Raw genomic sequence first — 23577 nt, 5'->3', positions numbered from 1 at the left:
TTCTTCCTTTCTTTCCCTGCTACCTGCAACTCAACCAGCACAATCCTCAGAGGCAAGAAAGTAAGGCAGCTCAAACACGATTCAACACTGATCAGTGTTTACCACTGGATAAATCTGAGTTCACGCCTTCCTTCTCTGACCTAAGTGTGAAGTCAGGAAACACATGTACCCTAACTACTTCCATCCTGACCTCAGTCCCCAATCTCCCACCAGCCTCACGCCCCTCCACTTCTCAGATCAGGCCCCAGACCTGCCCATGAAAACGGGGAGCAGGCTATAACTAACAGATTTGTCCACATGTTCCTACCACACGTCCCACCCCGGGTACCCACCCAGAGACATCTGGTATCATTTAACAAACACATTGAAGGACAACTGGTCGTCAGAGCTGGGCAAAGAGAGATCCTAGGGGGAGAAGTTGGGACAACACTGAAATAAGTAACAGCAGCAGCGACAGAGGTGAATGGTGACGAAGACTGCCGTGATGAACAGGTAGCCTATCAGGGTGAGCTCCACGGCCGAGCGAGTCTCAGGATCCGACAACGAGGCTGGGTAGCGCCCACGAGATGTCACGCCCAGCCGGAAGCCAGCAACTCGCACACCCTGCCTCCAGCAATAGTAGATGCCCCGGTCATCCAGCTGGGTGAAGCGGATGTGGAGCTGGTTGCCGTGGTCAATGAACACCCTCATGGACCTGTTGACACCCTTCAGGTACTGTGTGCGGTAGAGGTGCTGGCGGTCTTTGTCCCAGGCCACCGCATGCTCTGGCCGGGCCCCGGGACAGGAGATGATGAGTCCATGGCCCAGTCTCTGCTGGTGGAACTGAATGGGCACCTGGGGCACCCAGGGCCGGCTGCCCACTTTGGACACATAGTTAATGATGGCCAGCACACCCTCCCGGATGGTCTTCGTCTTCTCACAGGGTACTATGCAGCTCCGAACCAGCAGCTCAGGGGTGTGGTGCCTGGCCTTGGTCTGCAGCTTCCTTGGTACAGCCCTTGAACCACAGGACACCACATCGGGCACCGCCTTGAGGTAGCGTGGGGAGAGGTCTGGGCTCTGCAGGTAGCAGAGGCCGATGCGCCACTGCTCCCCACGCACCCCGCAGCGGTCACAGGGGGTCCATTCCCAGAAGGTGGTGAAGACATGGAGGTGCCCATAGTATTCATCTGCAAAGGGCTCCTGGCCCTCGTCCTGGAAGGTGGCCACCATTCCCTCACTGTTCTGGATGTCCACATCGTAGGCGTAAAAGTAGTCCCCCTTGCGGGTGCCGCAGAAGTACAGGCCCGAGTCCTCAGGCTGAGCCCTGAAAACCAACAGGCTGAACATGCGGATGCTGAAGCGGGTCAGCATGTCGCTGCCCACACGTACCTGGGCTGCCTCTGTCAGCACCCGCCCATCGAAGTCCGTCAGCACTTTGGTGTGGCTGCTACCTAGGTGCTTTTGGTAGAACCAGACTACAGCTGGCACCTCTTCGGGTTTGCAGTGACAGGGAAGCTCAAAGCTCATGTCGGCCAAGTAGGCTGCATTTTCAAACATCAGGAAAGCAGGGCAGGGGGTCTTCTGAAAAATGTTTTCCTTCTCTACAATTTCAAAGGCCTGGAGACTCCCCCATGCCCACAGGAGCACAGTGGTGAGGGCCAGGTGCATGCCTGAAGGAGTGAGGGGTCAGAGGGGCAGGGCAAAACCAAGGCATTAAAGGCTCATGGGGCTCCTAGAAAGCACTGATGAGCCGAGGCCTCTGGAGGAGGAAAGGATTATGCAGCCAGGAAAAGCAGCAACAACTTGCAGAGGAAGTTGCCAAATGCAAGGCAATTTATGCCCAGTGGATGTACAAGATGCCCTTCTAACATTCCAGACCCGATCTTGGGGGGAAAGCCATTCTAGAACCTGGCCTTCACTCCCTTTTCTAGAACATTGGCACTCACCCAAGAACGGGTCAAAGGAAACCGGAATGAGAAGGGTGGGCCGAGGTGCTCAGGCAGGGAAGTCTTCACCTCAGTGCTCCAGGCCCTGCCCTGCCAGCCTGGTGGAAAAATCTTCCCTTTCATCAATCCGGGAAATGGAGGAAACCCGCTCTCCTGCATATCTGGCCATTCAGGAGGCTGGCTGGACCTGAGCTGATGGCTTGGGACTTTCCCAGGCCCAACCTGCACAAGAACTGAGTCTCTAGGGGGAAAATTCAACACCTCAAATGAGGTAGCATTTGATCATTTGATTACATGTCCATTCATCGGTTTGGGGCTATAAACATTCTTGTTAAGAGCTGTGGAGATCAGTGTTTGTTTACCATAAAGATTTTGCTTTTTTCTTTTTCTGAGTGGAGGCTGTAACTGGTATAGCCAGCATTTGGTTGGGCACACACTCATCTCTCAAGGCCAGTGGGCTAGAGGCTTGGCAGACTCTAAGAGTGGGGAAAAAACTGCTTTCAACTTCCTGAGTTCTTGACTGTCCCGTGGATACACACAGTTCAAAATAGCGAGACACTGAGGGACTGGAGAAATGGGGAAGACTTGATTCCTATTTTTGCTCTGAAAATTCCAAGTAAGGAAGGGAACTAAGTGTGGGTTTCTTATTACAGTCCTGCAGAACCCCCAAGACAACAACCAAAAAACTGGCTCCAGTGACCACCGGGACCTCTGAGAGTAGCTTGTCGCATCAGTCAACCTGGTACAGCTCCAGCAGCTCCTGCAGGAGCCTCTCCTCCTCCTGGAGCCCACCAGACTGCTCCTCCAGACCCTGCTCCTCCCAGCTGAGCCCCTCCTTCATGGATCTGGGGACGCCCATGGCTTTCAGCTTCTGAAACAAGCCTTTGCAGCTCTCTCTCTCTGCCTGGCTCAGCAGGCTCAGGTTCAGTGTGAAGCGCCCAGTGCTCGCCAGGCTGCGTAGGATCCCCAGCACCGCTGCCCGGTCAGCTGGCTCCACGTGATCAGCCAGTGCCACCAGCAGCTCCCCGAGAAGTCCAAACCCCACATCTGTCTGAAAGAGGCGGCCCAGCTTTGGACCCCCAAGCTGCAGTAGAGTCTGGTAGCGCTCTGGCCCACTTAGCAAGTGTCGTCGCCAATCACGGTAGAAGTCAGCAGAGGTCTCGGGCTGGACGGGGGTTTTCTCCTGAATCACAAAGGAAGGAAAGGGAGTCAGGAGCTCTTCCAGTTGCTCTGTGACAGTGACAGTGAGGAGAACCTGTCAGTCTTCATCTTACTCTCTTCATCCCTACTACTCTCTGAGCACTGGGAAGGCTGTGGTCCTTGGGGGCCTCATTTTCAGATGAGGAAGCTGGGGATGAGACAGGGAGGGCTCCCCAAGGAATCCACACCATGATTTGAGATTCTCATTTATACTGGAATTTTCCTATTCAAGAATGGAGACATCGCTCTGGCCTTCAAGAGTAAGTTGGGGTTAACTGTAAGTCGTATGGATGGGTTGATTGGAAATCTCAGGAAGAGAGAAAGGAACTCAAGGATCTGAATGTCGGGGTCTCTCTCTCAACACTGCCACAGGATCATTACACTAGACACTATACAACCCAGAGGCAAAGCAACCCAAATCTGATCTGAGAATGAAAGTCAAAGGTCTAAGGGAAGTGAAGCTTCCTAGCCCAACTTTCTGACTCGTTCTGCCCAGTTCAACTCAGCTTTGCCATCTGCTGTTTGTTTTTCTTTCTGGGATTGGAGGCAGAAACCTATCTGTAGGTTTAACATGACAAATAAAGACAATGTATGTGTGGTTAAAACAAAACAAAACAAAACGAAAAAACAGGATTGAAGCTTTAGGGCAGAGAATCCTGCTGGACTAAAGAGGCAGGGCCTCACCTACCGGGGAGATTTCAGTGGCCACATCCTGGAAGGTCCTTCCCTGAATAGTGTGACAGTTCCAGGGCACAGTTCTCTTTCCTCCCATCTTATCCTTCCGCTCCAGTGGCTTCAGATGTGATGCAAGGACAATACCCCTGTGGGCAAAGGACAGAAATTAGGCAATGGACTTAATGCTGTGTCTGTGGGCGTGAGGCAGCTAGACTTTGCATGGTATAGGATGAACCTGTTACAGACCAATGTGGCAATAATAATAACAATAACCACAGCAATAGCTGACTGCTTTCAAGCACTTCACATGTGTCAGACACTTGCTCGGTCTTACGTGCAAGAACTCATTTAATTATAACAGTTACTGTTTTACAGATAAATAATTGAGACTCAGAGAGGTTAAGGAAATTGCATTAAGATCAAATAGTAGAGGGTGGGGCCAGGAATGAAGCCCAGAATGGTTTGATTTCAGGGTTAACTACTATAGTCCACCATAACAGGAGGGCCTGAGAAAAACGGCAGTGAGCCAACCTGAACTCCTCATAGGAAGCCACCCTCTGTTCCACTGCCCGTAACTTGGCAGCATTCTCCCGTTTGTACTTCTCATCAGCAGTGAGTGCAGCCTGCAGCTCTTTCTCCAAAGCCTTGAAGTCGATGATGTCATTCCTTTCCATGGCCTGTCCCCAGGAAGGCAAAGGGAATACACATTAGTGGACGGTCAATATCAGGGGAAAGAGGGTTATTGGATTATTCGCCAGAACACAAATGACCCCAAAGCACTCTGGACATTGTCACTCACACTGGGAGGTGTTACAAAAATCTGGTTTTCTATTTTATACAGACAAGTTGAATTTCACAGTGAGGACTTACACAAGACTTGTCCCTGAAAATAGAATACAGAGTCCTAACTTTCAATTTGGAGTTCTGTCTTAATTTTGCTCTGTGCCTCTAAAAATACTTTTAATGGTGCTTCAGTCGAGGAGGCATTTGGATCTCAGAATTCAGTTTCTTCACTCTTCCCCCATAGGAATGTTCTACAGCAAGTTGTTTCAACAGGGGACCTCACACAAAAGCAGAACTCTTGTTAGGTACCTTTGAGCTCAGGGATAAAGTTTCATTCTTCATTGAATGTCTTTAGTGAGGAAGGAGACTTTCACCCAAACCACACGCAATGACTGAGCAGGAAATCAAGCAGAAGGGGCAGAGGAAGGAGCTCAACGACCCTATCCCCAAATCCCTCTGTCCAGCCCAGGGCTGGAACAGAGGTCCCTAGGTACCTGGGCAATGTCTTTAGTTCTACCACTGTACTTCTGTAGCTTCTGCATATCTGAGGCTGACTGGTTTCTACAGAGATATTCTTTTCTCTTTTTTAGACAGGGTCTTGCTCTGTTGCCCAGGCTGGAGTGCAGTGGCATGATCTCGGCTCATTGCAACCTCTGCCTCCAGGGTTCAAGCAGTTTTCGTGCCTCAGCCTCCCGAGGAGCTGGGACTATAGGCGTGCACCACTACGCCCGGCTAATTTTTGTATTTTTAGGAGAGACGGGGTTTCATCATGTTGACGAGGCTGGTCTCGAACTCCCGACCTCAAGTGATCCGCGCGCCTCGGCCTCCCAAAGTGCTAGGATTACAGGCGTGAGCCACCTGCAGAGAGATTCTCTACGTGGGTTCTAGTCGTGGCTCTGGCATTTACTTGTTGTGGGACCTCTCTGAACTGCAAACTCCTAGTGAGTTGAGTTAGATTTTGTGGCGGGGTCATCATCAACAGCCCTAGCGCAAGGAAGCAGGAGGTCCCTAACCAATTCCACGGCCACCCTACCCCAACGTGGGGAATCTGAACGCCAAGAAGGGGCTGGGCTGGCCAGTAACCGAACTCAAGTGTCCAGTTCTCAGCCCTCCCCAGGCATTTACTAACCCTTCCGTCCCCTTACTCAGGCTCCCGGACCTTCACCCCAGCAGCCCCTGCCTTGGTCCCCTTGTTTTCTTTGGCGATCCCCTGATAAGTCAACAGGAGGGCAGTCCCGCGCAGACCACGCCCACAGCTGTGGTTGCCCAGCAACTGCGCTAACAGCCTGGCCACGTGATCTGCTGGAAGGCCCCCATTTCAGGGTAGTCCCGAGGCGCCTGATCAGATTCGTTCATCCTCAGGTCTCACCCTCTTTGGAGCAGCCCACGTCTTGGGCTACTCGTCTTGGGGACCCGCTACTCCGCCTTGCCAGTTCCTATCTCCGCGAGGGCATACCTCAGAACTGGTCCTCAGGCGGAGCGTTGTCCTCCCGGGCAGAAAGGCGACAACGGCGTCTGCGGGGTCCTTCCTGGCGGCGGGCGCAGACGTTTCTTTGGCGTGGGGCGGAAGCGCGTTCTCCGGCGGCGGCCTGGGAACTCTTAGCTGAGCAGGCGGGAGGTAAGTTGAAGCGGGTCAGCGGCAAGGAATGGTTGCTCCAGGTGGGATAGGAAATTAAAGAGCGTCAGATCTGGAAGAGGCCTTATATGCTATCTGCCCGTTTCTCTTTACGGATGGGTAAATTGAGGCCGGGAGCGGAAAAAATAATGGAAGATCCTCTCCGCATGCCTCCCCAAAGCTTTCGAAGCGCGCACGCACGCACACACCTCGATTTCGGGGCTGCCTCTATAGCCTCAGTCCGTAAAATCGTATCCCTAGGAAGGAATGTTGCTCTAACTGTCCAGTCCCCTCGCTCACTCCCTTTTCCATCTGTGCCGCCTTCAGCCGTTGTCTGCCAAGTTCCCTCCGACGTTCCCTTTGAGCGCCTGCATTGTAGCGGGAAGCGGCAGTGAGGTTTGTTACCATGAGTCGCTAGTTTTGTGTAACTGGGGGCAAATCAGCCATATTCTCTGTACCATGTTAGAGTCACTCATTATTTCGATAAATACTTATTGAGGGCTTAGTCTACGCTAGGCACTGTTCTAAGTGAACAAAACAAGCCCTTGCTTAAACTGTAGTTAGGGAAATGAACAGTAAACAACTAGATATAAGTCAGCTAGTGATAAATGTATAACATTTGTGAATAACAATAAAACAGTGAAAGTGGGGAATTGGAGAGTATGTATGGGGGACTTTTAGAGTGACAGAGAAGGTGACATTTTAGTGGAAACTTGATTGAAATAAAGGGACAAGGTGAAAATATCAAAGGGAAGAGTGTTTTGGACAAAGAGAATGGCAAGTGCAGTGGCCCTGAGGCAGAACTGAACTTGGTTTTTTCCATGAACAGCTTTATATAAAAATTTTTTCAATCGGCCGGGCGCGGTGGCTCACTCCTGTAATCCTAGCACTTTGGGAGGCGAACGCGAGCAGATCACCCGAGGTCAGGAGTTGGAGATCAGCCTGGCCAAAATGGTAAAACCCCCTCTCTACTAAAAATACAAAAAAATTAGTCGGGCGTAGTGGTGCACGCCTGTAGTCCCAGCTACTCGGGAGGCTGAGGCAAGAGAATCTCTTGAACCCAGGAGGCAGAGGTTGCAGTGAACCGAGATCGTGCCGTTGTACTCCAACCTGGGCAACAAGAGCAAAACTCTGTCTCAAAAAATATATATAAAATAAATAGATAAATAATTTCTTCAAGCACTTGACTGGGGTCTTGGGAGAATGAGATAAGCATAAATGCGATAATAGCTTTTGGAAGTAAAAGAATCTGTATGCATGTGAAAGTTTCCATAATAATTTACATTTAGTTATTGGTCCTTGGAGCTCCGATTCTCTCTCTACATTCAGCACCCAGCAGGTGGCACTGAGGGAGGTGGAGGTATCAGTCTAATCCAAGAAATATCAGCATCTTAAAATTAAACATCCCATTCAGTTAACATTTATCCAGTTTCTACTTATGCAAGGTGCTGTCTTGGCTGTTGACTGTGTTAGCATTGGTACTTTTTTCTCAACTATTTAAAAATGTAAAATGCAGCTGGGTGCGGTGGCTCACAGCTGTAATCTCAGCACTTTGGGAGGCTGAGGCGGGCGAATCACCCGAGGTCAGAAGTTCGAAACTAGCCTGGCCAACGTGGTGAAACCCCATCTCTACTAAAAATACAAAAATTAGCCAGGTGAGTTGGTGGGTGCCTGTAATCCCAGCTACTTGGGAGGTTGAGGCAGGAGAATCGCTTGAACCTGTGAGGTGGAGGTTGCAGTGAGTCAAGATCGTGCCACTGCACTCCAGCCTGGGCAACAGAGTGGGACTCTGTCTCAAAAAAATAAAAAAGTAAAATGCGTTCTTAGCTGGAGGACCATGCAAAAACAGGTGGAGGAGCCAGATTTGGCCACAGGTCAGAGTTTGTCAATTCTTGCCCTAAAATATTAGGAGGTGAAGAGGCATTGTGTCAGCAGCTTACTGTCAAATATTTGGGGAAAAGAAAGTTATTTGTACTGTTCTTGCCACTTTTTGGTATTATTTTAAAATTAAATTTAGTATCATGAAAGAAGTGAAGGGAAGAAGCGGGTGCTTGGAACACAGGGTTCTCATGATCAGGGATGGCAAAAAATAATGCTAGCTGTTTATTGAGCCCGGGACTCTGGTAGGTTCTTTACACAGGGTGTTTTTTGTAATCCTCATAAACATTTATTCAGTGAGGATTATTCATTCCATTTTCCAGTTGAGGAATAAGAATCAGGTTTGGAGAGATGAAGCAACTTACCTGAAGTTACATAGTTGTTAGTGACAAAGTTAGGATTTGAATCTAAGTCTTCCAACTCCAGAGCCCTGATGCTCTAGTCTGTTATTTATTGCTTATAAACTATAGGTGGTGATGGTAATTAGTACCGTTAACTACTATTTGTTTATTTATTTATTTTTTTTTTTTGAGACAGAGTCTTGCTCTGTCGCCCAGGCTGAAGTGCAGTGGTGCAATCTCAGCTCACTGCAACCTCTGCCTCGTGGATTCAGGTCATTCTCCTGCCTCAGCCTCCTGAGTAGCTGGGACTACAGGTGCGTGCCACCACACCTGGCTAATTTTTTGTATTTTTAGTAGAGACGGGGTTTCACTGTGTTAGGCAGGATGGTCTCCATCTCCTGACCTTGTGATCTGCCCACCTTGCCCTCCCAAAGTGCTGGAATTACAGGTGTGAGCCACTGCACCCAGCCAGTTAACTCGTATTTAAGACAAGGTTAAACACTGATAAAGGTACAAAAAGCTCTAGCAGGATAGGGGAATGAGAAATTGAGGAGCTAGGAAAGCTTGAAGGAGGTGGTGGCATTTGAACTGTTTCTTTGAATAGAATTTCAATAATTGTGGAATTATGGAAAAAACCCACAAAACACTGCTTACTTACAAAGGGAAAATGAGTAACTTTACAATGGAGAGGCCTGGCAAACATCACCTTAAGGAAGTGATCAAAGTTAACGTTACCACCGATGGGGCAAATTGAAATCATGTATCACCTGATAGGAAATGCTTTGAGAAGCACAGTTCTCACATGTTCTCACAGCATCACTTCTATGATATTCCTGCCTAAAACACATAACCCGAATATTATCATAAGGTAACATCAGACAACCTCAAATCAAGGGACATCCTTAAGGATGTCATGACAGTCCTTGGAAGGAATGACTGAAGATTGTAAATCCAAAGAGACTAAAGGCATGACAACCAAATGCAAACATGATCCTGGATTGGATCCTTGGGTGTGTAAGATATTATTGGAACAATCTGTGAAACTTGAATGGGATCTGTAAATTAGGTGGTAGTAATGTGTGAATATTAATTTTCTGATTTTGATGGTTGTATTGTGGTTATGTAGGAGAATGTTCCTGTTTGTAGGAGTCACACAAGGTGAGGGAGAGGTTGGCAAAGTTTGTCTGTTAAAGGACTGGGTAATATTTTAGGCTTTGTGAGCCATATGGTTTTAGTCCCAACTACTCAACTCTGCTATTACAGTGTAAAGGCAACTGTAGATGATGTAAATGAATATGCATGGCTGTTTTCCAGTGAAGCTTTTTTTTTTTTTTTTTTGAGATGGAGTCTCGTTTTGTCTCCCAGGCTGGAGTGCAGTGGCGCCACCTCAGCTCACTGCAACCTCCACCTGCTGGGTTCAAGGGATTCTCCTACATCAGCCTCCTGAGTAGCTGGAATTACAGGCATATGCCACCATACCCAGCTAATTTTTGTATTTTTAGTAGAGACAGGGTTTTGCCATGTTGACCAGGCTGGTCTCGAACTCCTGACCTCAGGTGATCTGCCCGCCTTGGCCTCCCAAAGTGCTGGGATTACAGGCGTGAGCCACCGTGCCAGGCCTCCCAATGAAATTTTTAAAGTAGACACAGACATTTGAATTCCTTATAATTAATTTTCATGTATCGTGAAATATTTTTCTTTTGACAATTTAAAAATGTTGAAAAGCATTCTTAGCTAGAGGGCCATGCAGAAACAGCTGGAGGGGCCAGATTTGGCCACAGGCCAGAGTTTGCACACCCTTACACTAAAGTATTAGGAGGTGATGAGCCACTGTGTCAACAGCTCACTTTCAAATAATTTAGGAAAAAGTAAGTTGTTTGTACTATTCTTGCCACTTTTTGACATTGAGTTGTCTTAAAATTAAATTTGGTATTAAAAGTGGAGGAAGGGGACCCCCTCTTTTGGCTTTGGAGCACCCCGCCCCGTCTCTGTAGGGGGAGCTTCTTCCTTCTGTCTTCTTTCCTTCTTGCCCGTTAAACTCTGCTTGAAACCAAAAAAGAAAAAAAAAAAAAAAAGTGGAGGGAAGACTACATAAATAGAGACAAGTAGGGCAGAGACTTGGCTAAAGTACTGGTCTTTGGGAGGAGCCTTCAGTAGGTTGATGTCACTGGGAGGAGGCAGTTGAAAGAGGTATGGCCAACCATAAGACTAGGTAGGTGGGGCCACCACATGGGGGCCTTGATTACCTTGCCAGAATCTAACTCCTCTCCTTGAATTTTAGCATCATGGACACCGACTTATATGATGAGTTTGGGAATTATATTGGACCAGAGCTTGATTCTGATGAAGATGACGATGAATTGGGTAGAGAGACCAAAGATCTTGATGAGGTAAAGCAAATATATTGCTCTTTTCATCTCGCTCTTACTTATTTTTATTTAAGACAAGGTCTCACTCTGTTGCCAGGCTGGAGTGCAGTGACGCAATCTCAGCTCACTGCAACCTCCACCTCCTGGGCTTAAGTGATCCTCCCATCTTGGCCTCCCAAGTAGCTGGGACTACAGGCATGCAACACCATGCCCAGCTAATTTTTTTATTTTTCATAGAAACAAAATGTTGCCCAGGCTGGTCTCGAACTCCTGAGCTCAAGAATCCACCCACCTTGGCCTCCCAAAGTGCTGGGATTACAGGCATGAGCCACCATGCCCAGCCCCCTCTTTTCTTTTTTTTTTTTTTTTTTTTTTGAGACAGCCTCACTGTAGCCCAGGCAGGAGCACAGTGGCACCATCTTGGCTCACTGCAGCCTCTGCCTCCCGGATCCAAGCGATTCTCATGCCTCTGCCTCCTAAGTAGCTGGGATTACAGGTGTGTGCCACAATGCCTGGCTAATGTTTTTTGTATTTTTAGTAGAGACGGGATTTCACTATGTTGTCCAGGCTGGTCTTGAACTCCTGACTTCAAGCAATCCACATGCCTTGGCCTCCCAGAGTGTTGGGATTACAGGTGTGAGCCACTGCGCCTGGACAGATTTATTTTTTTTAATTACATTGAGGTATAACAGAGATGCATAGATTTTGGTAATGGAGACAGGAAAGAAAGATGTCCATTCTAAGACTGGGCGCATTGGCTCATGTCTGTAATCCCAGCACTTGGGGAGGCTGAGGTGGGCGGATGACCTGAGGTCAAGAGTTTGACACCAGTCTGGCCAACATGATGAAACCCCGTCTTTATTAAAAATACAAAAATTAGCTGGGCATGGTGGCATGCACCTGTAGCCCCGGCTACTCCGGAGCCTAAGGCAGGAGAATCTCTTGAACCCAGGTGGAGATTGCAGTGAAACTCCATCTCAAAAAAATAAAAAAAATTTAAAATTTAAAAAACAATGATAAAAGAATATCGGTTTAGTTTTATTTTAGACTTGTTGAGCTACTGTAGACTCGGTAGAGGTAATTACAGGCAGTCAGAAGTGATTATATAAAATCCTGCAGTTAGATTCATAACATATTCAGCAGTATGGGGCAGGAGAAAACTGGCTTGATAGCTATTTTGGAGCCACCACCAGTAGGATATATGTGGCTGCCAAAAGAGCTAATGTAATCTTAGGCCACTTTAGTAGAAGTAGAGTGTAAGATGGTAGGAGGTAGCCAGTCTTATCACTGGAGGGTTTTGTGTTCTTAAGGAAGAGGTTGGCATGCTGGAATTTGTGTGAAGGAAAACAAGCACCCAGCAGTCCCTCTACCCACCTGCCTACACCTGTACTCATATACAATGCCTTCCCTTCCATTCTTATGAATTATTTGTTCATGCTTCTGTCTACTAGAAACTAATCCCATCCCTTCTCAGCTCTCAAGACCTTTGGCAGTTCTGCCCTCTCTCTCCTGTGTCATCAGTTTTCCCTACTGGATCATCCCCATCAGCATGCACAGAAAAAGTATCATTTCATCCTAAAACTCTCTTGACCCCATATCCCTCTTCATTTACCTCCAGATTTTCCCTGCTTTCCAATGCAGCACATCTCAAATGAGTTGTTCATAGTTACTGTCTCCAGATCCTCTCCTCCCATTTTCCTTCAAACCCACTTCCATCCTTTTGCCTCTCCCATTCCACAGACTGCTCTTGTCAAGGTCACTAGTGACCTCTGCCTTGCTAAATCCCAAGGTCAGTTCCCAGCCCTCATCCCACATGACCTGCCTGCATCGTCTGACCCAGCTGATCATTCCCTCTTTAAAATACTCTCTTCCTTTGGCTTTCAGAGAACCCCTGCTTTTCCTCCTCACTGACCATCCCTTCTCAGCCTTTGCTGCTGCTTCCTCATCATCTCCCTGACCTCCAAATGTCAGCAGGCCCAGGACTCCATTCCTCAGACCTCTTCTCTGTCTACACTCACTCCTCTGGGGATCTCATCCAGTCTATCAAATAACTTGCATTCACGACGACTCAGATTTGTATCTCCAATCTGGACTTTCCTCTTGAATGTCACGTTTGTATGTCCACCTTCCTACATGGCGTCTCTACTTAATGTCTGACAGGGAATCTCAAACCTGGCGTTATCTCATGCATTAAGTACTGAGCTTTCCCTGCCCTGCTCTCCCAACCTGCTTTTACAGTCTTTCTTCCTCATCTCAATAAAGGCAAGGCTGTTTTCCAGTGCTCAGATCAAAAACCTTGCTGCTTCTCTTTTTTCTCATACCTCCTTTCAGTTCAGTAGAAAACAGTTTTGACTCTACCTTTGTAATGTATCCAGAATTCAGCCTCTCCTCACCACCTTCCCAGTTCCTACTCTGTCTAGTCCAAGCCACCATCACTGTTCTTTCTTTCCTGAATTACTGCAGTAGCTGCCTAACTAATCTCCTTGTTTCTGGTGTATTCTCAGCATAGGGTCTGGAGTGGTTCTTTTAAAACAGAAATCTGATCGTATCACTTCTCTGCTCCAAACCCCTGGTGCAGAGTTTCTTCATCTCTGCACAATGTCAATGTACTGTTGACATTGGGGCCAGATAATTCTGTGAGGATTCTGTGTGTTGTAGAATGTTTAGCAGCATCCATGGCCTCTACCCACTGGATGCTAATGGCACCTGCCTCACTACTTTTGCTCTAGAGTAAAAGTAAAGTCCAATTTCTTAGAGTGGTCTCGAAGATCCTGTGTATTTGCCTTCCGTGTGATCACAGCTTCCTGTTCCCCAATCCTTCGCTCCATTCTCGCCATATTGGCTTTCTTGCTAAACCTCAAAGTTGCCACATGCTCTTGGCTCTGGGCCTTTGCATTCTCTGTTTCATCACCCGACTAGAATGCTCTTCCCCAGATACCTGTAGAGCTTATTCTCTCTCTGCAGATTTTTTGCTCCAGTAGTACCTCTTTTTCCTTCATTGCCTTAGTTCTAACACCTGGAACAGTGCTTCGCACATATTACATGCTCAGTAAGTATTTTAGGACATAAAGGGTGATCTGGTAGCCACCATAGATTATTTGGAAAAGTTTTTAGCAGAAGCGAGAATGACTTCGTTAATGTTGCATATGACTATGGATTAATTTGTAAGGAGGTAGAATTGAAGTTGTTTAATTGTAAAGTGTACAATTTAATGGCTTTTAGGGTATTCATAGAGTCACGCAACTGTCATCACAATCAATTTTAGAACATTTTCATTATCTCAGAAAAAAACTCCATATCCCTTAACCTTGTTGACCTCCCACTCACACCTACCCTGCCAGCCCTGGGCAATCTGCTTTCTGTCTGTATAGATTTGCTTATTCTGAATATTTTCATATAAATGGAATCATATAATATGCAGGTTTTTCAGTCTGGCCTCTTTACTCACATCATGTTTTCAAGGCTCATCTGTGTTGTAGCATGTGTATACCTATAGCAAGTACAGATATTTTCTTTGTTTTTGTTGCCGAATCTTTTGTATGGATGGACCACATTTCATTTATCCAGTTATCAGTTCATCGACATTTGGTTGTTCCCATTTTTTGCCTGTTGTAAATAATGCCACTATGAACACTGATTTCTAAGTTTTTGTGTGGCCATAAGTTTTCATTTGTCTTGGGTATATACTTAGGAGTGGACTTGCTGGGTCATATGTAACTGTGTTGAACATTTTGAGGAACTGCCAAACTATTTTCCAAAGCAGCTGCACCTCTTTCCCATCAGCAGTGTGTGAGGTTTCAGTTTCTCCACATCCTTACCGGCACCTGTTATTATCTGTCACCAAGTTATTTTCCAACAACAATTATGTGGATATAAGTGAAAATGTTAAAGGTATGGGCTTATCCCCAGTTTTTACCTCTGTCTTCTGGTTTCTGCCCTTGGAGAAAGTTGCTTTTTTTCCCCCTAAAGGGCGGTGCTGTGATTTGTTTTCTCCAGTCTCAACCCACTTGTGACCAGTGGCCCACATTCAGGAAGGGGCAAGTTTGAATCAGGAGCACTGTCCATGGCCTCGGCTTAGAGTCTTCTCTTTGTGAATGGTCTCAAAGGAGTGGAACCTGCCCCACTGGCATAGAACTCAGAGTAAGAAGCTGGCCAGCATGCACAGTCAGGGCTCTCACTCATGGAGGTGGTCAGACATCAAACAGGAAAGGCGTGTGCCTCTTCGATTCTCCTTCTCCCTCTTACTTTCAGATGGATGATGATGACGATGACGATGACATAGGAGATCATGACGATGACCACCCCGGGTTGGAGGTGGTGCTGCATGAGGACAAGAAGTACTACCCGACAGCCGAGGAGGTGTATGGCCCTGAGGTGGAGACCATAGTTCAAGAGGAAGATACTCAGCCTCTCACAGGTATGTCAGGAGGGGCTGGGCTGTGAGGAGGTGAAATTGAAACCTGGAAACTTCGTTTCATAGCTCTCAGCAAACCATAAAAGTTCAGTAAATGAATCGATCAGTTTTTCTTTACTACCTTCAGGTACTGTTTCTGGTTTAAGATTCAGTTAATCCTCTTTTAATATTCAGTAAAGCTCTTAACTAGTTTCTAGGTAAATAAGAGTTATTTCTTATTTATATGCTATCAGTTTAGGTGCATGAAGACTCATTAAGTTTATTTACCCTGTGGCCTGATACGTTTTTCCATCCAAATAACTCCAACCCTTTTAACCAGTTCTCATAATGTGCATTGTCCATTTCTTTTTCTTTTTTTGAGACGAAGTCTTGCTCTGTCACCCATGCTGGATTGTAGTGGCATAGTCTTGGCTCACTGCAACCTCCCCCTCCCTGGTTCAAGCAGTTTTCCTGCCTCACCCTCCCTAGTAGCTGGGATTGTAGGCACCTGCCACCACGCCTGGCTAATTTTTGTATTTTTAGTAGAAACGGGGTTTCACCATGTTGGCCAGGCTTGTCTTGAACTCCTGACCTCAAGTGATCTGCCTGCCTTGTCCTCCCAAAGAGCTGGGATTACAAGCGTGAGCCACTGCACCCGGCTTTATTGTTCATTTCTTAATAGTTTTCATAGGCTGGAAGTGGTGGCTCATGCCTGTAATCCCAGCACTTTTGGAGGCCAGAGCGGGAGGATCGCTTGAGCCCAGCAGTTCGAGACCAACCTGGGCAACATGGTGAAACCCCATCTCTACAAAAAAGTACAGAAATTAGCTGAGCACGATGGTGGACGCCTCCCAGCATCTCGGGAGACTGAGGCGGGAGGATCACTTGATCGTGCCATGTGTACGCTTCAGCGTGGGTAACAGGGTGAAACCCTGTGTCCCAAAAAAAAAAAAGTTTTCATTGATCTTTTGGAAAGTAATTGCATCTTATAAATGCAAGGAAAGATCTTGAACTGACATTGACCTCAACCTACATCCATTCCCTCTCCCTCCCTCCCACTCTTGCTCAAAATGATGCCCAGACTTCTCTTTCCACAATTCAAGGTCCTTCACTGTCTCATGCCAAACAGCACTTCCAAAACTTTCTCAACGTGAGTGATCCTTGAGAGTAAAATAAATTGATCTCATACATCATACATTCCGAAAGGTCAGTCTAATGGAATAGTGCTCTGTATTTTTATGTTTTTTTGTTTTTTTTTTTTTTTTTTTGAGACGGAGTTTTGCTCTGTCGCCCAGGCTGGAGTGCAGTGGCCGGATCTCAGCTCACTGCAAGCTCCGCCTCCCGGGTTCTTGCCATTCTCCCTCCTCAGCCTCCTGAGTAGCTGGGACTACAGGTGCCCGCCACCTTGCCCGGCTAATTTTTTGTATTTTTAGTAGAGACGGGGTTTCACCGTGTTAGCCAGGATGGTCTCAATCTCCTGACCTCGTGATCCGCCCATCTCGGCCTCCCAAAGTGCTGGGATTACAGGCTTGAGCCACCGTGCCCGACCTCTGTATTTTTATGTTTTATGCCCACCTACACATCACTACTTTTTTTTTTTTCTTCTAGAACCCATTATTAAGCCAGTGAAAACCAAGAAATTCACTCTGATGGAGCAGACATTACCTGTTACAGTGTATGAGATGGAGTAAGTTACAAGGTTTCTCAGCTTCTCTGCAGGAATGCTGTGGGTTCATGTTTTTGTAGAGGTAGGAGGTGGTTTGTGGCTGAAATAGCCAGTAAATTGTGGCAATACATAGCTCTCAAATTCTCCTTCAGCTTGTGTGGCTGCTGGGATATTTGGGCTCAATCTTAACTTTTCTCTTGGTGTTCATCCAAATGTTAGCTGTTTCCTCTTCTTCCAGATCTTTAGTTTGATGTTGGAAGCCAGCCTTTAAGACAGATCTGGGTATTACAGTTATCATTGTTGGGTCCACCAGAGCCTGTTTGGACTTAGTAAGACTGCTGAGTATTTTAGGAACATGTTAGCTTTTTATTTTGTTTTTGTTGCTGTTGTTTGGAGATAAGGTCTCGTTTTGTTGCTCAGGCGGGAGTGCAGTGGCACAATCACAGCTCATTGCAGCCTTGACCTCCCAGGCTCAATAGATGTGTCTGCCTCAGCCTCCTGAGTAGCTGGGACTATAGGAACACACCACCACTCCTGGCTAATTTTTGTGTTTTTTGTACGGTTTCACTATGTTGCCCAAGTTGGTCTCAAACTCCTGGGCTTAAATGATTCTCCTGCCTTAGTTTCCTAAAGTGCTGAGATTACAGGTGTGAGCCACCATACCTGGCCCTCAACTCTTTATTTTGAAAAGGAGAGCAAAAGCAGGTAGATATGTGTGTAGGATCATTTAGGTGCTCGCTCTCTCTTTTTTTTTTTTTCTTTTTTCCGATGCGAAGTCTCACTTTGTTGCCCAGCCCAGAGTGCAGTGGGGTGGTCTCAGCTCTCTACAACTTCCACCTTCCAGGTTCAAGTGATTCTCCTGCCTCAGCCTCCTGAGTAGCTGGGATTACAGGCACATGCCACCACGTTCAGCTAATTTTTGTATTGTTAGTAGAGATGGGGTTTCACCATGTTGGAAGTCCTGGCTGAGTGCGGTGGCTCATGCTTGTAATCCCAGCACTTTGGGAGGTCAGGGCGGGTGGATCACCTGGGGTCAGGAGTTTAAGACCAGCCTGACCAACATGGTGAAACCCTGTCTCTGCTGAAAATGCAAAAATTAGCTGGTCATGGTGGCCTCGGCCTCCCAAAGTGTTGGGATTACAGGCGTGAGCCACTGCTCCCGCCTAATTTTTTGTTTTTTTTTGTTTTTTTTTTTTGAGACGGAGTCCCTGACCGCTCTGTCGCCCCAGGCTGGAGTGCAGTGGCCGGATCTCAGCTCACTGCAAGCTCTCCTCCCAAGGTTTACGCCATTTCCTGCCTCAGCCTCCCAGTAGCTGGATACAGGCGCCGCCACGATCGCCGGCTGTGGTTTTGTATTTTTTATAGAGATGGGGTTTCCACCATGTTAGCCAGAATGGTCTCGATCTCCCTGACCTCAGTGATCCGCCGTCTCGGCTTCCAAACGTGCTGGGATTACAGCTTGAGCCCACCGCACCTGGCACCATTTTTTGTATTTTAGTAAGACGGGGTTTCACGCATGTGGCCAGGCTGGTCTTGAACTTCTGACCTCAGGTGTATCCCGCCCCACACTCGGCCTCCCAAAGTGCTGGACACAGGCGTGAGCCACCATGCCCAGCCTCTTTTTTAGTCTTGCTATTTTACTGTTAACTCCCTGTGATAGTCCATTCACAGATCGTGTTACCTCTTGGATAAGTTTCTTGCGTTCCCAAAGCCAGCGCTATGTAAGTATAGACATTCACATCTGCCTGAGGGCTCTCCAATTGGTCTGAAAGTTGTTCCTGGCTAAAAATACCTGAATCTTCAACTCCACTCCTCATTTGGAAACTTTTGCCAATGTCTCTTTTCTCTTTTCCTTTGTCCTTTCAGTTTCTTGGCAGATCTGATGGATAACTCAGAGCTCATCAGAAATGTGACCCTTTGTGGACATCTCCACCATGGCAAGGTAAGAGAGAACTTTCAACTACTTGGAACAGGATTTCTCTTTTGTGCCTGCTCATGTTTTAGCCCTTAGAGTCACAGCGGTTGAGGTTTGAGGTCACAAGGCTCAACCTACTGACTTGGGGTACTGCATGCCTGGTATGAAGCCATACTGTGAAATTCTGGCTTTTCCGAAGCAGCAGGTGGAGCCTGTTCCTGAGCCTTGTGTCTACATCTGGACAGAAGATGGGAAATTGAGCCTTATCTGATTTTTATAAGTTTTGATTTCCTGAGGGATGCCTGTCTAAGAAATATTTCATCTTTTATTTGAAAATAATCCTGTGGCTTCAGTGTTAATTCTTTGCTGTCCCATAACCCTCCTTGCTCTCCTTTTTCTCCCCTTATCCCTAAATTATGTGGTGTATTGGGAGCTGGGGGAAGGGCACAGTAAATTTTCCTCTGTGGTTGGCAGGTGTTAACTGTTTCTTCCCTTTTAGACGTGTTTTGTAGATTGTTTAATTGAGCAGACTCACCCGGAAATCAGAAAGCGCTATGACCAAGATGTAAGTAGAACTTCTGTTGAGGGTTTAGGATGAACCATTCAGAACAGATAGAGATGTCTCTCTCCTCCTTCCTTCACCCTTCCTGTTCTCCATAAATAATGACGCCTCCAAAGTGCAGCTTTATAATTGTGATCTCTATTAATAGGCTGTAAGAAAATAATTTCAACTTTCTCAGGAGCATAGAGAATATTGAGCTGCAGTATTTTTGGATGATCCATTTTGCACTTGGGATCCCTCCTCTGTTATGATATGTCCTGACTTTTATAGTCTATTCTTTGCTGTCATAGTATTAATAGCCCGCTCTATAAATATGATACAATTGTACCTGGTTTTCATGGTAAATTTAAATGCCTGTGAATGAGGCCAACTGTGGCTGCAAGTCTCAGTGCAATAAATGTTCAATCCCTGCCAGATTGATTGTTTTAACACTCTAGCATGAAGGCTGACATGTGTCTCCCTTTACCGTGCTAAGAATTCTGTGCATTTGATATAAATTAGCTCTCAGCTATACCTAGTCTTTAGTGACCTCCCCCAACTCAAAAAGAGCGGTGGCTCATGCCTGTAATCCCAGCACTTTGAGAGACCAGGACAGGAGGATCACTTGAGGTCAGGAGTTTGAGACCAGCCTGGCTAACATGGCGAAACCCCATGTCTACTAAAAATGCAAAATGTAGCTGGGTGGGCACGGTGGTGTGCACCTGTAGTCCCAGCTACTCGGGGGGCTGAGGCAGGAGAATCGCTTGAACCTGGGAGGCAGAGGTTGCAGTCAGCCAAGATTACACCACTGCACTCTAACCTGGGTGACCGAGTGAGACTCTGTCTCAAAAAAAGACAAAACCACAACCAAAAAACCTGGCTGAGCTGGGTGGATCACATGAGGTCAGGAGTTCAAGACCAGCCTGACCAACATGGTGAAACCCTGTGTCTACTGAAAATACAAAATTAGCTGGGTGTGGTGGCGCACGTCTGCAATCCCAGGTACTTGGGAGGCTGAGGCAGGAGAATCTCCTGAACCCGGGAGGCAAAGGAGGTTGCAGTGAGCCAAGATTGCGCCATTGCACTCCAGCCTGGGCAACAAGAGTGAAACTCTGTCTCCAAAAAAATAAAAATAAAAAAATCCCTCGACACACCCGGGAGCATTTCCAGCTGGGAGGGCACTGGTCTCATTGTCTGGAATTGCTGTGAGGACACCCTGCTCTCTGTCTCTCTTTAATCTCAAAGAAACCCTTGAGCTGGGAGGTGATGAGGGAAAGTGGTTGATGGTTCGTTTGTGTCAGCTGTGCTATACTGACATCCTCTTCACAGAGCAAGAGGTAAGCATGCCTTGTGGAATCCGATTGTTGCCTACACCAGACCCAGCAGTAAGTTTTGTAGGGAATGTAGAGGAGCCTTTATGATAGCATTTTAGTTCATACCCTACTCCTTTCTCTCCACTTCTCACATCCCATCTCCTTCTTCCCCCAGTTACTCCAGGGTTATGACTTAAAAAAGAACTGGGTAGGCAAGCTGTAGGTTAGGAGGGGAACCCTCCTGTTCTTGACTAGATTAAATTTGGCCTAATATAGGGCAAATACTAAGAGGTGATGTCTGCATTTGTGCTTTAAGTTACACAGAAGCTCAACGTGATTTTTTTAAAATGACATCATTCTTTAAAAACCCGCAGGATGACTCCATCCGTATGATGACCTCTTTCTAGGAGTAGCTTCTCTTTGAAAATGGGTTCCTGTGTCTTTGTGTTCCTCTTTTTGTCTTTCCATCCGGATCTTTCTCTCTACTCTCTGACCCCTTCTCTTTCCCCCCTCTTATTTCTGTCCCTTTTTCCTAATGGAAGTTTTAAGTATAAATAAGTATGGTTAACTAAAGGCACTTGGAATTAGTAAAGATAGATAGGCAGTCAATGTTAGCTGTTACTGTTTTATAATGCATTTATATATTTGTTTGACTGGAGTTTTGTGTGTGTGTGTGTGTGTGTGTGTGTGTGTGTGTGTTTGGAGTTTTAAACAAATGTTTATTCCTGTTATAGCTTTTATATTTCTTTTTTTAAAAAAACCTAAAATACCCCAGATTGTTTCTTTTTACTTTCAAGGTGCTCGGCTATTTTTGTTTCTCATGTATAAAGAAGATGAGATTCTAGGACCCTGGATTCTCTGATAAGGCTTAATACTGTTTTGTTTGCAGTAAATCATTTTCATCTTTTCATACTTGAAACAAGTCCCCCAAAAATGCTATCTAACACCGAGATATTTTATCTTCAAGGTCATGCTGGCTAGAAGCCTAGATAAAAATCACCCACTATAAGGAGAGCCATCATTGTAATTTACTAGCAATTGGGGGACCCCAAAAGCAAAATGAACCCCTCTTGCATAGAAAGAGGTCTTGACCACTCTTTGTTTCTTTCAGAGAGGTGTAGGCATCAAAAGCACTCCTGTGACAGTGGTCTTGCCAGACACCAAAGGAAAATCTTACCTCTTCAATATCATGGACACTCCAGGTAGGACATCCTTTGGCTTTTGATTATTGAAACCTTGTCTTGGTTTTGCATGTGTCCCCTCACTTTCCAGAGCAGAACAGAGCAGTGCATCTTTGTTTTTACATTCCCTCACCTTCATTGACACCATTTTCAGTTTTGACTCTCTCCTTTGTTTCTGTTAATTTAGCAAGCATCGTACTCCAGGCCTCCTATTCATGTCTTTACTCTTTTGAATATTTAAAAATGTTAGGGAATCGTATTCATTTATTCATTTCAGCCCGTCAGGCCCCTTGCTATCTGCTGGGGAGCTAAAGGTGAGTCAGAGCCAGTTCCTGGCCTCGAGTACTCTCAGTCTTTCAAAGGAGACTAGTGAACATACAGATGACCTTGGGAGCAGGACCCCTTGGCTGACTCTTCCTCCTATTGAAAGGACCAACTGGGGCAGAGTTTTTAAAAACTGGAAGGTTTTAGGGTTTGGCTGATTTGTCTTCTTGGCACCATCTGATGCCCAGTGTCATGATACCTCTCAGCCCCTGCCCCCATAGCACCTCGCCAGGAACTGCCTTCCTCGAACAGCACACTGTGCTCCAGGCCCTCCTTTGCCTTTTCTCCTGCCTCCAGATTGTCTTGAGTCCCACAGAACTCTGCTCACTGCTGATTAGGCTAAGCTGGTGTGTGATGTGGACTCATGCTCTCCTGGGCACTTCCCTCTTTTTATGTAGGGAGCCTCCCGTAGAAAAGCTTAACGCAAGGATATGATTCTAATGGGGGATATTTTTACCCTGCAGCGGGTTATGGCGAGGAGGGAAAGAGGGTATTTGGAGGTTCACAGGCTTTGAAGTGCCCCCTCAGTTCACCATACCAGTTAATTGTGCTTTATCCTGCGCCAAGTGATGACTTACTTAGTATTTGCTTTTCAGGACATGTGAACTTCTCTGATGAGGTCACAGCTGGCTTGCGCATCTCAGATGGAGTGGTTCTTTTCATTGATGCTGCCGAGGGGGTGAGTCAGACTCAGCTCCCAGAATCTCATCCACCCTGTTATGTTTGCCCCCCACAATACCCAGAGCACTAAGTGAGCTGGGAGCCAGAGAACCTTGAAACTCTCTGGGATTAAGGCTCAAATTTGCTCTAAAATTAAAACAGCAAATGAAGTTCAAAATTAATTCTCACCGGGTGTGGTGGCTCGCACCTGTAATCCCAGCACTTTGGGAGGCTGAGGTGAGTGGATCACCTGAGGTCAGGAGTTCAGGACCAGCCTGGCCAACATGGCAAAACCCCGTCTGTACCAAAAATACAAAAATTAGCCAGGTGTGGTGACCCTTGCCTGTTAGCCCAGCTACTCATTAGGCTGAAGCAGGAGAATCACTTGAGTCTGGGAGTCGGAGGTTACAGTGAGCCGAGATTGTGCCACTTCACTCCAGCCTGGGCAACAGAGTGAGACATTCTCTCAAAAAAAGAAGAAAAAAGTAATCAATGTGGGTGCCCTTGCTTCCTGCTCAGTGAAGCTCAAAATAAGACTCATTGCTATTCAGAAAACGCAAAGATAAAATGACAAATGTAAATGAAAGGAAGGGAGGAGAGTATGTTCTTGTAAGTGGATTTTTAATATTAGTTATGTTTTTCCAAGAGATTGGAGTTAAAAGACCAGGGTGTCTTCTGTATTCCTGAATTGAGAGATGGAACACTTTGGCTATCGTCATACATGTTGTCATTGGTGAGACAGCCAGCAGAGGGAGCCAGAATTGTTTTTTTTTTTTTTTTTTTTTTTTTTTTTTT

The 23577-nt window shown here is 46.5% G+C and overlaps 3 protein-coding genes across 7 annotated transcripts in view; 1 reads left to right on the top strand and 2 right to left on the bottom strand.

Annotated features, from left to right (window-relative positions):
- Positions 1-75: 75 nt before the first annotated feature.
- Positions 76-1758, bottom strand: FAM187A (family with sequence similarity 187 member A). Its single transcript, XM_017876095.1, has one exon. The coding sequence runs from the start codon at positions 1648-1650 to the stop codon at positions 406-408; it is 1245 nt and encodes a 414-aa protein (XP_017731584.1). The 5' UTR covers positions 1651-1758; the 3' UTR covers positions 76-405.
- Positions 1759-1785: 27 nt separating this feature from the next.
- On the bottom strand, positions 1786-5833 carry DNAAF19 (dynein axonemal assembly factor 19). 4 transcript variants are annotated; one of them, XM_017876098.1, is made up of 4 exons: positions 5716-5833; positions 4335-4480; positions 3817-3949; positions 1786-3111 (listed from the first exon to the last, which is right to left on the bottom strand). In XM_017876098.1, the coding sequence occupies exons 2-4, from the start codon at positions 4475-4477 to the stop codon at positions 2659-2661; spliced, it is 729 nt and encodes a 242-aa protein (XP_017731587.1). In that variant the 5' UTR covers positions 4478-4480; positions 5716-5833; the 3' UTR covers positions 1786-2658. The 4 variants fall into 4 exon arrangements, with proteins under 4 accessions (XP_017731587.1, XP_017731588.1, XP_017731589.1 ...); XM_017876099.1 differs by having other exon boundaries at positions 5732-5826; XM_017876100.1 differs by having other exon boundaries at positions 5746-5821.
- A 115-nt stretch (positions 5834-5948) lies between these two features.
- EFTUD2 (elongation factor Tu GTP binding domain containing 2) overlaps positions 5949-23577 on the top strand; it is a 46599-nt gene continuing 28970 nt past the window's right edge. The window contains exons 1-9 of one of the 2 annotated variants that reach the window (XM_017876091.1): positions 5949-6204; positions 10702-10810; positions 15041-15206; positions 16791-16869; positions 18715-18790; positions 19263-19328; positions 20606-20641; positions 21729-21819; positions 22719-22801. In XM_017876091.1, the coding sequence (XP_017731580.1) occupies positions 10706-10810; positions 15041-15206; positions 16791-16869; positions 18715-18790; positions 19263-19328; positions 20606-20641; positions 21729-21819; positions 22719-22801 (702 nt within the window). In that variant the 5' untranslated portion in view covers positions 5949-6204; positions 10702-10705. The remainder of the gene's footprint in view (positions 6205-10701; positions 10811-15040; positions 15207-16790; positions 16870-18714; positions 18791-19262; positions 19329-20605; positions 20642-21728; positions 21820-22718; positions 22802-23577) is intronic. The other variant, XM_017876092.1, reaches the window with a different exon arrangement.

The sequence above is a fragment of the Rhinopithecus bieti genome, unplaced genomic scaffold, assembly GCF_001698545.2.
Source record: "Rhinopithecus bieti isolate Rb0 unplaced genomic scaffold, ASM169854v2 scaffold_10088, whole genome shotgun sequence".
NCBI lineage: Eukaryota > Metazoa > Chordata > Mammalia > Primates > Cercopithecidae > Rhinopithecus > Rhinopithecus bieti.
Note: the sequence above shows the minus strand (reverse complement) of the source record. Positions and strands in the feature narration are given on the sequence as shown.